This window comes from Alligator mississippiensis, chromosome 5, assembly GCF_030867095.1.
Source record: "Alligator mississippiensis isolate rAllMis1 chromosome 5, rAllMis1, whole genome shotgun sequence".
In the NCBI taxonomy this organism is placed as follows: Eukaryota; Metazoa; Chordata; order Crocodylia; family Alligatoridae; genus Alligator; species Alligator mississippiensis.
This window is the reverse complement of record NC_081828.1, coordinates 159101799-159117862: the sequence shown is the minus strand read 5'-3', so window position 1 is coordinate 159117862 and position 16064 is coordinate 159101799. Positions and strand designations below refer to the sequence as shown.

The 16064-nt window shown below is 39.8% G+C and overlaps 1 protein-coding gene across 8 annotated transcripts in view; it reads right to left on the bottom strand.

Moving 5' to 3' along the window:
* Positions 1–3383: 3383 nt before the first annotated feature.
* Positions 3384–16064, bottom strand: part of HYCC1 (hyccin PI4KA lipid kinase complex subunit 1) — an 80590-nt gene continuing 67909 nt past the window's right edge. For 6 of the 8 annotated variants that reach the window (XM_019498006.2, XM_059728928.1, XM_006276983.4 and 3 more), the window contains one exon: positions 3384–8470. In XM_019498006.2, coding sequence (XP_019353551.1) covers positions 7914–8470 — 557 coding nt within the window. In that variant the 3' untranslated portion in view covers positions 3384–7913. Of the gene's footprint in view, positions 8471–9372; positions 9669–16064 lie in introns of all 8 variants that reach the window. The other 2 variants (XM_059728931.1, XM_059728930.1) reach the window with 2 other exon arrangements.

The following is a 16064-nucleotide window of genomic DNA, read 5'->3' as shown; positions in this document are numbered from 1 at the left end:
GACCTCATCATCTCTTGGGGCGCTCTGGTGAACAAACATTCCCCCAGATACTGGTGGTCACCCCTGATAAGCTTGTAGGTGGCCATCAGATCACCCCTGAGCCTGCGCTTTTTCCAGGCTAAAGAGCCCCAGGGCTCTCAGCCTGTCATCGTAGGGTCTGCTTCCCTGACCTCTGATCATGCGCGTGGCGTTTTGTTCTGTTCTTTGTTAAAATACCAGTGAAGAGCCCTCATACTGGCCAAGCAATGATGCTGTTTTAAGTAGAGCTTACTGTAATGTAGCTCAATGCAGAAACAAAACCAACTGATGGTAAAAGTGCTTAAAACCCCCCAAAACATAACCAAATATTTTTTTAACAAAGTTTAGTTCCTTCTCTTATTTTTAAAGCAGGAAGAAAGAGTTAAAGGGAGTTTCCTTTCTCACTGTTTTACCTTTAACATATGAGATCCCAATGCTATGGGAAACATCCTACTGTCATTTATAATGCAGAAGGGAGCCAAGGTGTTCTTACAGAGCAAATTGAAGATATGGTATTAAGCATCTTGTTTTGGGAAATTATCCACAACTAATACAGTACAGGAGTAGGAAGCCTTGGGCACATCTACACAAGACATTTATTTTGCAGTAGACTAATTAGCTGCACAGTAAATGTCTTGGCATCTACACATGCGTCCCTATTAGGTTGGAGTAAACCAATTTACAAATACTATTGTGCTGCACAGTAAATACAAGTACTATCCCGCAGCAGAGTAAAAATCTCTGCAGCAGCACACACATAGATGCTGCCCTAGCTGGCTGGGACATGACGGTGCTTCAGTGCAGGGGCTGCCTGCTGGCTAGTCCCACACTGAAGCACCTTTGTGCCCCAGCCAGCCCCTCTGCAGCACATTGAGCCAAGGGGAGCAGCCCTAGGCTGGCAGGCTGACCCCCAGGGCCCCCTGCCAGCTGCGGCTGCTCTGCCCCAGCTCAACGTGCTGTCTTCACATGTGCCTTGGATTACATGTGCCCAGAAGCCATAAGCTCTGGAGTCATTGCTGTGCATTAACAGGCATGTCTAGACACACCCCTTGTACATCAGACCTTTTGGGGATTACCCTATCTCCTTAAAAATGTGGTCACTGAAATGCACGCACTTTTCACTTCATTTAAATTCTCCAATAACTTGGGCCATGTTAAACTGACATTTCATACAAAATTTTATCCCTACTTTCCTAGCTTCTAGACTGTGTCCTATTTTGGAAATGTTATAGTAAAAGGCATCCAATCTAAACATCTCAATCTTTTTCATAAAAAGGAAAAATTGCTTAACTACCTCAAAATCCCTCCTCAGCAAGAGCAAAGCCATTTTTTCATATCTAAGTCTGCCCTCAGACATTGGTCATTGCTTTTTGAGAAGGTATGATTGACAAACTTGCATTTATCCTCAAATTGGACTTTGCATTCCAATCCATTTATTGCCTTGTTTTGGAGCATTAAGCTACACATTGATCTGTAGAAATGCTTGGTAGTCCAGTGCACATTAAGGGATTAAGTACTTGCAAAGGGTACATAATATGGTAAAGGCACCACCATAGCAGGACTTGAAAAATTGTATCATAGTTGCCAAATCTCACACATGTGGATTGGGGGAGGGGGAGCAGGAAGGTGGAAGTATTTTATAGAAACATTGGTAGTTGTTGAAAACTCTAGATTCTTGTCCCCACAGCAACAACGCACTCCTTCAATCCGAGTTTGCCACTTGTAAAATGGAAGCAACTGTCTCCCCAAAATCTCAACAAACAAAAAAAAATAACCTGTAATGGTGCACAATACTGCCATAAATGTATTTGAACTAAAGCATCTGTGAAAGCCTAATTTGAAGAAAATCAAACTCGCTTGCTTTTGTAGTATTAAAGATTGGTTAAACCTAGTGACTAAAAGCAAAAAAATCTTCACAGACATGACTCATGATCAACACTCAACTAAGCACATTTAGCAATCATCTCAGAAAAATCAACTTGTTTGTGGTACATTTATTGTACTGTGAATCAGAGCTTGAATGCTCTCATTCCCTTCAATTTGATTTGGAGCATAACTGCAAAACTTGTGCTTTGTTCCACAGTCGAGGGATCAAGGCCATACGTAGGAGTCCATGTGGATGAGTATTCTCACTGGATGTGGTAATGGCTGATGGTTTGATATTCTTTCCCCAGCCCAGTGAAGCAGAAAAAGAGAGATCTGTTTTCAGGCAGATATAAAGAAAAATCATAAAGTGCCCAAAATTTAAGACACAAGCAGTGCATGAGATTAAAAAAGCGCTCTCTCTAAACACTCATTTAAAACCACAGAAAATGAGGGTTGGAAGGGATCTCAGGAGGTCACCTAGTCCAACCCCCTGCTCAAAGCAGGACCATCCCCAACTCAATCATTGCAGCCGGGGCTTTTCCCTACAGCATAACCAGCTCCTAAATTAAATGTTTTGTTTTATTGCCATTCCCATTCAAGCTACTAGCTCTCAACTTCTCCAGCTATATCATAACAAAAATGGGCAAGGGCTGCATATTAAGAACTAGAATCTGACTAACTGGGACTGAACTACCCCCTTGCTATCTGGATCTTACTACTTTAATGACTGGGTCTAAAAAGTACAAATCCCTCCACAGAGACCTTGGATGGAGGAAGTAACCAAGAAGAAAGGACAGGGAGAGGGTTATAGATCCTGCATGGGAAAGTCAAAACAAACTTTTTTTTCTGGAGCCAGCAGTAGGGAAGGAACTGCCTCTGTCCCCTCTTCCAGTAATATACACATTCAAGTTTATTAAACTCATACCTGTACATCATTCCAAGGACTCTATCTGCTCAAGCTAATCCATGGAGGTTGCAAGGGCACACAACTTTTTTTGCCATAGCTGTACAGAAGTTGTAAATCACATCCAAGTCAACTAAAAACAATCATTAAAAGTGAACCTCTGCAAGAGAAGCCTATACGATAGGTACACAATATTATAAAGCCGCTTAGTTGCAGAGTGACTCTGCATTGATAGTTAAAATAAATAAATAAATAAATAAAAATTAAGCTTTCCTGGCACAAACCAGGTTACACACATGGCAGTACCAATATGCTTCCATGCACATGCACTTGCACATTCAAAGTGTAATTAAGAGAACAGACCTATAATTAAATAGGTTATTTGGAGTGAAGCATATGCATGCACAGAAGTCCAGGGCACTGAGTATACTTGGAAGCAATGTGAATGGTCCAATTGTGATTTTTTAAATCAACTGTTTACCTATATAAGGAAGCCAGTGTTTTAAAAGTCTATTAACTGTATCCAAGACTACAGTTGTTAATGAAATACTAGATAAACGCATTATAAAATATTACAGTATTTATGAAACATATACAACATCAAAAAAATTCCAGTTTATTTCAATGACCAAAATAGTAAACACAAAGCAATGTAAATTCATGGTTTATACTTTAGGAATGTAAACTCTACAGTAGAATGAAACAAACGCATTTTACTAAGTAAAAGAAGTGAAATGTTGCATTACCAAAACAGAAGTGTCACACAACAAACTATGCAAACTATGCGTGGCATGATCATTTAAACCCAGGCTTTCAAGAGAAGACTGAACCAACTATGAACTGATGCAGTTATTCCACAGACTTGTGTGACTAAAAATATATATCTAGTCCACTGTTGCAGTCTTCTGGAAATAAAAACTTACAGAAATACAAAAGGCAATATTATACATCTACATATGGCATTTAAAACCTCAAACTTTGACAAGAGAAATATGACAAAACTAAGTTAAAAATTTGTAAAATCTTTATACTACTCAGAAGGAGCCTGCTTGCATCTAGAAAGATTGCTAAAAAAAACCCATCAGTATATTACTGTATTTTTTAGTTGTACGATCTCCAACAATCTAGCATTTTTTAATTCAGAAAAAACACCACATAACAGATCAAGACAAAATGGTTAGAAAGTACATGTTCTTTGCATAAAAATGTCCTGAAGTTCCAGAAAACAAATACCTGATTTCTATATAAAGAATTAAATAAAATACTTCCTATGTTAAAATGTTATTTTCATAAAATACTTTAGGTTTTGTTAAACCAGCACTGGAAACATTTCCCTTTGTTTTTATGTAATGAGTTTACATTTAACTGTCGGCATTAGACATTTTCTCTTTAGCTCCAGTTATTAAAAAACTAATAAAACTCAAATAAGTTTCTCAAGTAATCCCTTACAGCTAAGGTAAGCCCCCATCCTTCCCCCCAGGGGAAAAAACCACAAATAAAACTGCTCAACAACTGTCTTCAATGCAATATGTATACTGAATTTAAAATGGGCAAATCTTGCTTAATGGAACAATGGCTTCATAATTAAATGCATCAAGACACTGCTAATCCAAAGGGAGCCACTGTCACTTGAATTCTACTTTGAAGACTAAACATACTAGAAAACACAAGCAAGTTATTGTATCAGGAGTGGCAATTTACCATGTTTCTGTCGCTTCACAGGCCAGGCATACTCTTACCTGACAGTAAATGGAAGCTAACCCCATGGTAGCTTAGCCCCATTTCACTGAGGTACATTTCCATTTACCCCAGAAGAAAACCATGCACAGGACCACTTACCATGGAACTTCTGACATATATAAAATCCTTGCCCTCTTTGAACTTGCTGTAACTTATTAGTGTGCCTAACACTTCCCTACAAAAGAAATTTTAATGCATATTTGAACAGCCATATACAACGTTAAAGAACAGTTATTCCTACTTTCCCTGTGCTCCATTAAAAACAAAAAAATAAAAAAAACAACCCATGCAAGAGTTCTATTTTTAAACATATATATCAATAAAAGATTCTTAGGGTCATTTTCAGTATTATTGGGTGTTAGGTTCTGGAGTTATATAAAACATGATAAATGAATAAGCCTTGTAGAGTGTCTTTACACATGCTCTGGGGTGGAGAAGGGGGCGCTTTAATTAGAGTGGTTCCTGGGACACCCGCAGCATCTCATATCTTCAGCATCCCACACTTTAAAATGATGGTGGGGGCACTTTAACAAAGCTTGTTTGGCAAACTTTAGTTAAATCATCTCTGCCATTTTGAAGCAAGGGGGAGCGGAATATGAGATGCTAATTAGCATGTGTCGGAGCAGGCGTTGGGCACATGTTTATGAAGACAATGTTTGTGCATGTAGAAACAATAGCCTTTTCATCAATTAAACCTCCCCTTTCATCACACTTACTTGAAAAGCAGAAAATCTGATGTAAATTCAGTTGTGTAAATAGGGAAGTGGGTTTTATCATTTTATTCTAACATTTTTTCTTCCTATCATTAAACAAAACTGCCAAAGATAAGAACAACTGGCTGTGCAAGATAAAGAATAAACTGGTTTTATTTTAAGCAAATACCACCTGATCCATAGTGTTAATAATAGTCAACAGCTTTGTAAACATTAAGTTACCCACTTGTATCCTATGGCATTTTAGACACAATTCAAGAACTGATTCTATTAATTTATAAACTTTCCAATAAAATTACTACGTTTTCCCAGTACAATAATTTTTGGCCTTTCTATCAATACTGAATCTCAAAAAGTTTCACTATGGAGATAATTCAAAATCAGTCTCTAAAAAATAGAAAAAAGAAGAAAGTTTAAAATACCATTGTCTTCTCAAAGCTAATTCTTAATTAATACTGTCAGAATAAAGCAGAGTTTTCTTGGCATTAGGAAATTAAATACGAAGTTAACTTAAACAGGTATTTCAAGCAAAATGTTAAAAAAAAAGAAACACAAAACTACCCTATAGCTAGGAAATCAGATCAAGACAGCTAGTTCTACCTGTAAGAGCCAGCAAAGGGTCACTAGAACTTCCAGCTAGAAGGTTTCTTCTCAACATCCTGGAAGAAATTTCAGATTAAAAAGTAGAATTTCAAATCAGTAGCCATTAACTAGTTGTACCTCTGATTAGCTGCCCGTTATACTTCAGCCACTTGTGGTTCGAGTGCTTCAAGTGCTACGACCAAAGATCAACTAACATTTCATACTACACTACCCCCTCCACATCCTCTCACCTCTTCTTCCTAAAAGCTGCTCAGGAGAAAGACAGTATAATTTGGGCCCGCTTAAATTTGTGCTTTAGTTTTCAAATGATGAGAGAGTGGCATCACAAGGTAAAAATTAATTAGGGAAAGTCTACTAATGCTTTGGAACTTGCTCTGTGGTATCAGCACCCTTTATATTCTTGACTGTAGAAATCTGGCTGAGTGTAAATTATATGAATTATTCCTTCATTTTACCTGGAGGTGGGAGAGGGGGAAGACCACAACATTACACTATAAACACTCACTTAACTACAAGGAGCAATTATTGCCAGCTTTTTCTTCTCCTCACTTGCATATACGTTGTAATTATTAAGCGCTGTTAAAGCCATCTTAACATTACCTCTCACTACTACTATAGTTACCTCTAAAGCACATTGCTATTTTATACTTTAAACTAGCAAAATAATGGAGACACAGAAGCCTAAAAGTTCTAATCAGCAACAGTATAAATTTGCTTTTGTGCTTGCAAGATACTTAATTTGCGCACATCTTTTAACAGTATTCTTACTTTTAAGCACTTTAATTCCTTTAACTGGTTTGCTTGACTAAAAGCAAAGGCTATCAAGATCAATGTAAAAATGCTGACACTGCTACTAATGAACACATTTTCTCCAAAGTTATTTAAAAAAAAAGGGTCTGATGACAATGATGCCAAGCAGCAACTTAGTGCCTAATCTTCTTGATGTGCAATAACCTTGCATACTAGAGCATACTAGGCTGGAGGACAAAGAAGGCAGAAGGGTAGGTAAGGGAGAACAATTTGCTCCTTTCACAAATGACAAGAAAAAACATACCTTTTTTGCACACTGATGTTGGAAATTAAGGAAAATTCAAGTGTGGCAATAGTAAAAAGTGAGAGACTATAATTGCCACCCAGAGAAGCAACTGAAATCTGCAGCTCACTCATCAAAATTGATGGAATTCTATATAAATAATTTGTTAAAAAAACCCAAACAAACCCCCAAATTCCCAAAAAACTCTTGAGCTAAAAATAAAAGCCCTATCCACAAAGTCCACTTTGAAGCAACAGAACAACAACTTTTTGTTTTTTGGATCAAACATATCTGTAAGGAAGACACTGAAGTCAAACATGAAATTCACTATGCTACCAAGTCACTTTTCTGATGGCAATCCTAGAGGTTACAGAACACTCCTGTCCACCAGAAGTTTGTTCTTCCATTGTATGACTTTTTAGACCACATTTCAAAGATGGGATTTACAAAGAAGCATCATGTGTGAAAAAAATCTAATTTGCATTTTTTGATTTTGATTTCAGTGTGCGCAAGACAGAAATACAGTTTTTAAAATGTGGCCCACAGTTAATAACAGCAGCCATACTCCATGCAACAGTAAATTGAGGCTACAACCTTTCATCAAAAGTAGCCCTCTCGCACTAAAACACTTTCTCTGGCATGTTTTGCCTTGTGGTAGTGTTATGATACAAGAGTCTTACAATGTGGTTCCAAACTTTCATTCCAAGATGGCCACCTTTCCAAAAGAAACTGAGCAGCAAAGAAGAAATTGCTGATGCTTGTTAACAATTGCAACTATAGGGGGTGTAAACTTTAAAAAAAAAAAATAAAAGACTTAAACCACTTAAAGAGCTATTTCTACACTATTAACATTTTAAATTTAATAGGAAATAGCTAAGATTGCAATCTAGACTTTGTTACTGTCAAATTCCGGCTGAACTTTACAAGATAAAGAACGTAGGTATTTAGCATTTAAGAGGGGACCACACAAGGTAGAGAGGACCAACATTAGAGATTTTGTTAAATTCCTTTTTCATACTGACCAGTTTGTCAGACATCAATCAGTTGACAGTGTTATACTGATACTGGGAGGTCGCTGCTGATTTGATTGTTTGGGGACATCTGTTTTTTCTATTCCATAAATTAATTTATCTTCCTGCAGACTGCATGCAGAAAACCTATTTACTTCTGTACCAGACACGCTACTACCACGGTTACTTGGAACTGCAACACCACTGACCTGCTCAAAAGATTTACTAAAAACTGTGGTAGTAGTTCTGGCCAAACTATGACTGCCAGGCTTAGGCAGCGATTGGCTAGTAGTTAATGTCAGTCTCTTTAAGGACAGAAGCTCTAGATTTTCACTCATGGCTCGCTGAGTTTGTTTTCGAGACAACTGTTCTCTGCACACTTCTCCAGCACCTTCTTTTTCTTTTCCCCCAACTTTGCTTCCTCCAGATCTTCGCTGGCTCTTCCCTAACAGGATCTTGCTGCTGGTGTTGTTGCTGTTTGATAAGGCAGACTGGCTTGAGCTAGAAGTAGCCCTAGAGTAAAACCCTTCATCATTTTCAGATACTTCTATCAGTTCTTCTTGAATTGCTAGATCAGTATTATCTGCAGAATGGAACAAGGAAAAAAGTTAATTAAACACCTGACATTTTCTAACCATGGTTTGATTATTTAATTTTATATATATATTTTTTTTTCCCTATTTTCAAGCATGAAGCCATAAAGCAATACAGTATTGAACAAAATAGAAAGTAGGACACTTACCCATTACAGTGCAGAAAATGAATCATTATGATTTAAAAATCAGAGCAAGTAAAGCTACATTTACTAAGCCAAGATGCATGCCCATATAATCTCAGGTTGTACTAATTTTGGAAAAAAAACCACTCCTGTTATTCATGCAAATAATTAGGAAGAGATTAGAAAGACACCACAAAGAACTAAGAAAAAAATCTAAATCCTATTATGTGCAAGTGCTTCTACTCAATATTTAGCAAAGCAAGTTAATTAGGAAGGTAGATGATCAATGCCCCAGAACACCCAATAAAGATCCTGCATAATTATCAAGCCGAAGTGTGCATAGGTTTTAGGACTGAAAGGTCACGTCTGCATTATAAACCTGGTGGTATAAGTAGGTTGGAAACTGTACACACTGTAGTATGAAAGTCCCAGGATCATAACAATTATTTAGAGTGCTATACATTTTTTGCATTTGTTTGAAATAGCCCACCTCATTTACCTGATTGGTGGATCCTACAAATCCAACAAAACATGCTTAGTAAACTTGAAGAATAGGAAATAAACACTTTGTCAATGCTGGGTCTCAGTGCAGTTTCCCCATTTTACATACATCTGCTTGCAACAAGCATGTCATCACTGTATGTGGCAGAGATTTTAAGAAGTTCTGTGTAATACATGCATCTGTGGTTATTAAAACATGCACATACAGTAACTGCATACCTTAATTCTCAAAACATGCAGCAGTGACCCTTTCAATCAAAAGGTACCTGAGAGTGCAGTTACAAAGTGCTCAGCTAAAACTGCACTCTGCCAGATGAGTTTATTCCATCCTCCATCATTTTTCTTACAGATTTTTGCCTCCTGATTTCTGGTAAGGCTTTGCTGTCAGTTCTAGGATCTGTAGCTGTTTCCTGCACACCCTGTATATGCTGAACATCATTCTCTGCTAGTGCTCTGCTTTTTTCCCCATTCCCGGTTCTCTCTCCAGCCACATTTGTGACACTAATCTCAGGTATAACAAAGTTGCCCAATTCAGTAGCGTCATTACCATTCTCTGGTTGTTCTAGAATGGGAGATGGATAAGAAGGAAAAAAAAAGAGTCTGAAACAAACACATGAAAAACAAAATACAGAACTGGATGGCTGAAGTGTTATGAATTAAGCCAAATGTTTGCACATTAACCTTTTGTTAATTAGCAGTATTAGTAAGTATGAGATACTTGTCCATTTAAAAAAAATTAAGTTTTCCCCATGTTGCATGCCCTCATACATCCTAAAGTCTCTCCTCTCCATTCAAAATCCTGAAACATCATTATTGAATAAGATAGAAGTCAAATATTTCAGACCTCAAAACTGAGTTCAAATGCCCTTTTTCCTACTATTCATTCTTATGACAACGTCTTTGTGCAAGTGATACAATAAAGGAAAACTTAGTTTTTAAAGCTATTTTAAAAATAATCCTAAAGCATTACAATGTAGGTTCATGTCATATTGAATGAAATAGTTTGAATGCTTATAATAGTTGCCCATTAGCCAGTTTAGGAAGACAAGATTCATCTTCTTATCTAGGCCATTGTTTTGGTCTACGTGCGGAAGGTCCTGACTTTGCTCAAAGTCTTAACTCTTGAATTTTATCTTTAGAGGCCTTTAACAAAGTTAACCTAAAAATGACCCTTAAGCAAACATCCCACATTCCGAGAAATCAAAACCTAGGAGCCTTTTAAAAGATTGGAAATAAAAGTCAATTCAGTGATATGGAAATTCCTCAAAGTAATTAAATGGTCAACAAAAGAAACTAATTACCAAGCAAAAAAATCTGTTGAGTAAGATCTGAGCCCAAATTTGGGAGTAGTGACAGGTTTGGGTAGGAGGGGCCCAAGACAGCAACTCACTCAATAAAAACTGTAACCTACTGTCCCAATTTGGAGGTAACCTCACTTGCAGAACATCAAAGGACGAATCGCAAGTGTAGGCCGGATCAGACTGATCACCTGAACCACCCTCTCCGTGAACACGAATCTCTTAGTTCACGCTGAAGCCGCAGAGCACCCGAAAGGGACTGAAGGAAGGGGACTTAGTCCTATCAGTATTGAGGCCAGCCCACTGAATCGTATTGCTGAGGCGAGCCCATTGAACTGTACTACTGAGGCCAACCCATTAAATTGTACTACTGAGGAATGAAACTATATTTAGGTGTTTGGCTTCTTGGAATTCTAGGATTGTAAGTATATTATGAAAAATAATAGTACTGATTTAAATTTAACTTTTAGTTGTAACTGTAGTTGTTTTTGTAATACTAATTCTTACAGCATTGTTTGGGAAGGAAGTGCATTTGGAGCATTGTTTCTGATATATGTAGTTATTGTGTTCTTAACATTTGTGGTATTTCTTAAAGCTAAGCAGTGTTATATGTGTAGCAAAGAATTTTAAAATAAAATTGTGTTGTATGAATTAAGTGTGTAATCATTGTGAAATCGTGCAATCAACTAACTACTCCCCCAGCCAGTGCATCAAACGAATCAGTAAGTTGTGTGGGATTTTCTCTATTCCATAACCCACTAGAGACAGATCACAGATTCCGTTTTCAGTAAAAGTATGCATTGATAAGTGCCACAACTTTAATGTTATGACCTGCAACGTTGTGACTTCCAGCTAAAAGCACCTAGTTCTCTCTCCATTCTTTCAAATGTGAAGCATTCTATTATGAAATCTTTCAAGCATATCAAATGTACATATTTTTCCATACACTTGATATAAAAACTGTTTCAGTGCTTGCCACCTATTAACACCGCATGTACAATGTGTGTTGACTTTCTCAGCTCCTTTCCTCCTCTCATGAGCTTAGAGAAATTCAAGCTTGATATGTAATGTCCTCATTACTTCCACATCAGACTCATGTCAAATACCTAATCATTATTTCACTGCAAAATTGAACAGGGGAAATTAAGCTGTACATAGAAACAGTTCACTGAAATACTGGTGAAGAATGGAAACTGATTAAGGCAAAAGTGATCAGCTTAGTTTCAGGAAGGACTAACTGCCTGTTTGTAGGGTGGAAGAGACCGCAGAAAGACAAAAACCCGTGAAAACCACAGCAAAAACATATGGATCTTCATGAACAGATGAAAGCAGTAGAGAGAAGAGAAAGTGAAAGCAAATGAAGAAGAACTTGTTAAGAGTCATCAGCTTTCTAAAACATTAAATTTTTAAGTCTTTTATATTCAGAATTCAAAACATTTTCAGCACTGGACCTACAGACCATGAACTGCCTTTCTGGGAGAAGAGAAGCCACCAGGTATAAACTGACACTTGAATTGCCACATCTATACCATAAAAAGTAAACATAAGAAAAAATAAACTCTATACACAAATGAACAGTAGAATAATACTTTTGAGAATGATGAAGAATCTCTGATGTTCATCATATTTATCTTGATATGCAAACTAATGCTTTAAGTAAGTGGATCTTTCAAAATGTTCAGGATTAAGTACAGGACCTCAAAATTAATAGAGTTCTATAAGTGTGGATGACAAATGCTACAAATTTGAACTGCCATTAAACATGATGATTAAGTTGAAGTCATATCTGGCAAATGTTCATCTGTTAAAAGACAGGATCTTTGTGACCCAGAATCATCCTATTTGTTGGAAGAGATGTCTTAGGACAGTCAAGTTAAGTACTGCAATAATTTACTGTAATGGTAAAGGATTTCCAGAAACACTGTACAGTAAGAGATCCCTTGTGCTTTCCACGAAAAAAAAAATTCAGTGCCTTTTGTCGGGACCCAGGGCAGCCGGCCAGCAGCTCTCCCTGACTCCCACCCGGGCAGATAAGGGTCCGGGGCCTTAGAAGGCCGTCAGGCAGGTACTTGTGACGCTTGGAGTGGAATTAATTAGGCGGACGCTTATCGGTTGCAAAGCAAGATTATTTACTCACGCCGTCAAAGTGGTGAAGGATGGAGGTCAGAGATATTTGGTTAGTTACAGCTTAGAGTTCGTAGGTCGGTCTGCATAAGAGTTTGGAGGTCAGGCAGAAGGTCGGGCCGGCGGGTCATTGATTTACGTCTGACTGGGTCGAGACGGGGGAAACTGACAAGTGATCAATTTGTCAGTTACTCTCACGCATACGTTCAGAGGTTTTTAAGGTGTGTGTGCAGAGGTCTCCCATTCTTCACGGAAGTGAAGACGGGTTTTATTTGTGTAATAGCCAATTGCTTTTCGCCATGTCATAAATTTAATCAGAATCGCCAATTATCTAGCGGTCTTTGCTAGGGTGTTATCATAGGGTTACTCCTTGTTTTCTTTGACCAATTATAATGATTTATGTACAGCACAGAAGGCTAAGTTCTATTTCATGTTGGTGTCGCAGTTATTTTTTTTGACATGCGCAGCAAAAAACTGCTACTATCTTCTTGTTAGTTAACTCTTAGTTAACCTAGTGCAGACTAAAACTGTTTTGATTAATATATTTCTTGCTTGTGGCATGGGCAGTACTTAATTTGGTTGTGACACCTTTCACAAAGTCCATGAGGCTGTCTGTATCAGAGACCAAACCTACAACTTCCCCTGCACTGTTCTGCATGATTTGCAATGGCTGGCTGCCACTCCATGTGTCAAGTGTCTTCATTTTGTAACTACAGCAGTGAGTGGAGAATTTGAGTATGAAAAACATCACTACTAAAAAGAAGCGCTCAAAAACAGAGTTCCAGAAAGCAATGAAGAGACTTGAAGAGAGAGAGGCAAGTCTGATTTCAATAGCTGAAGAAGGGTTTGAAATGGAAAAATATTCTTCTTAAAAGCAACAACACTTAAAAGCAACAAAGGGTGCTAAATATGATCATTTCAGGTAATAGAACCTTTTTGTAAAGCTGATACTATAGCCAATAACAACTGGAAAGCAACACCCGCCCACCCTAACCTTAACCAGTAAAAAGACAAACTGCATTTCAGCATAAGGAGCACATGGCTATATACTGTACTTAAGTAAAGTCAGCACACAGGTCCATTGTTGCAGTGTAAATACCTGCTTAAGCCCCCAAATTCCCCCCCAGAATCTCCTCAGTGGGCGTGTCTACTCGAGACACTTAACAGTGAACTAGCATAGTTTAGTGTGAAGTAAGCATGTGTGTCCACATGTGCACATGTTTACTTAACAGTAAATCTCCCTAATCCTGAGTAAATTTGCTATCTCTAAATGCAAGTGGCAAATTTACTAGGCATTAGTAACAGCGCCATAGTGCTCATGTAGACACCTGACTGGAAGCCAAATCTGCTCCTGGTCAGCTGTCCACAAGGGGGTGTGAGATAGTCCCTGCCCAGGCTCCTGTAGCGCAGCCTGCCCCAGCAGGGGGCAGCTCCTGGGGGCAAGGAGCTATGTCCCAGGCTGCGCGGGGAAGCACGTGCAGACTTCCACAGCCAGCCTGGGGTTGACAGGGAACCACCACAGTAAGGGGCTGGCCCCAGCCCCATACCCCGATCAGGTGATCAAGGCATGGGGCTTAGAAAAAGCTGCAAGTGCAGGGCAGGTCCCAGCCCCCTGCCCTGATCTGCTCATGGGGCAGCTGTGGATCGGGGCAGGGATCTCCCCCTTCCCTGAAGCTCCTCCCAAGCCCCATGCCTCTGATTGGGAAGCCAGGGCCAGGAGCACCCTGCTGCCAGGGCAGGGGAACGTTTTCCCCGCCCCAGCTGCAGGCAGCCCCCTGGGGCCAAAAGACAGCTGTCTCCTGGCCCGGTGCTCCCATCCAGCCTCTGGACTAGCATCCAGGGGGAGCCTAGAGCTTCCCCTGGTGGCCACAGAGGCATATTGCAGGCCTGCAGGGAACTGGGAGTAAATATGCTCCGTAATCTCCGCATGTATAGACACCTACCCAAAAACCCTTACTGTGCAGCGTTTTACTGCACAGTAAATCTAGGCTGGAGTAAATGCATGTGTAGATGCACCCTCTATAGCTAAAACAAGCAGCTCATGTATTTTAACTGTCTCCAATACACAAAGTAATTAGGCATGGGCATACAGCCCATTTTAAGTGCGTAGTCATTACTGTGACAATGCATCAAAACCCTCAGTCCCTGAACTAAGCACAACATATATTTAAATTTCTAGTTAAGAATTTGCCTATTGGTTTTAAATGCAAGTATATGCATTTTTCAGACTTCAGGTAAAATGTAAGAACCTTCTCTCCAAAAGATAGATATAATAAAAATTTAGAGCTGTCAATTAATTGCTCTCAATGGGTGCGATTAACATGTTTATTTTTGCGTGAATTTTTTAAACTCATGTTAAATTGCTGCTGGTGCTGGGTGGAAAGCAGCCCCTTCCCCTTGCTGTTGTTGGGCTACACATACACACGTGGTCAGCAAGCAGCCAGGCAGGGTCCTGGCAGCAGATTTAGCAGCTGGATGCAGGTAAGCATATGGAGAGTGCAGGTCTTGGAGACTGTCTAGGGCCATGGTGGCAAAACCGTGGTTCGCAAGCCACATGCAGCTCACCATCATGGTATTTGCAGCTCTCCAGAAATTGTGCAAAGCCCTGTCCCCTTCTCCCCGAGGTGGTTCCAAGGGACAGAGCAGCCTGACACCTCCTGCCACTCCGGCTTTCCCTACAAGGAGCATGCCCCAAGCCTGCCCTCCTCCCTTCTTCTCTCCCTCCAGAACTACCAGCTCAGTCACCAGGCTGCCGGGGCGGGGGCTGCAGCCACGCTGCTTACCTTGGGGTGCACTCCCTGTAGGGAAAGCCAGAGTGGCTCAGCAGTGCAGGGGGAGGAGGAGTGTCACCTTCACTCTGGATGGCTCAGCACCCTTCCTTCCTGGCTCTTGAACTTTGGTGGAGGATCAGGTGTGGCTGTGGCTCCCAGGGTGAGTAATTCTGACCACCCCTGGTCTAGGGTATATGTACATCTGTGACGGAGGGGCAGATGACTGGGAGAAGCTATCTGGGCCCTGGGGCTGTGGTAGAGCAGGTTGAAGTGCCTTCCCTTCCAACAGGGGAAATAGGGCTGGGGGGGAAGAGAAGAGGGGGGGCTTTGAGGGCAGTGGGGAGCTTTGTGGCCAGGCCAATGCCACAAGGGCTGGTGGCCATGCTTGCAGGGGCCAAGCAGCCCCACGAGATGCTGCTGGGGAAAGCAGGAGGCAGTGGGTCAGGAGCGCGGGGTGCTGGCAGAGCCAGGGGGCTGCGAGTCAAGATATGGGGCACTGGCCATTATAAATAAATAAATAATAGAATTAAATGATAAAATAAATTGGGATTCTGTTATTGTTTAACAGTGCAATTTAAATTGTGATTAATCACAACTATTTTTAATCTCACAATTAATTGTGATTGTTTAGATTGTGATTAATTTTTTCAATTGTTCGACAGCCCTAAATAAAATATGACTTTACACGTTTCTTTAGAACTCTGACTTAGGGTAAAAACAGGGGTTGCTACACAAAGCAGATCAGCTGTGCTGGGACGCATCCAT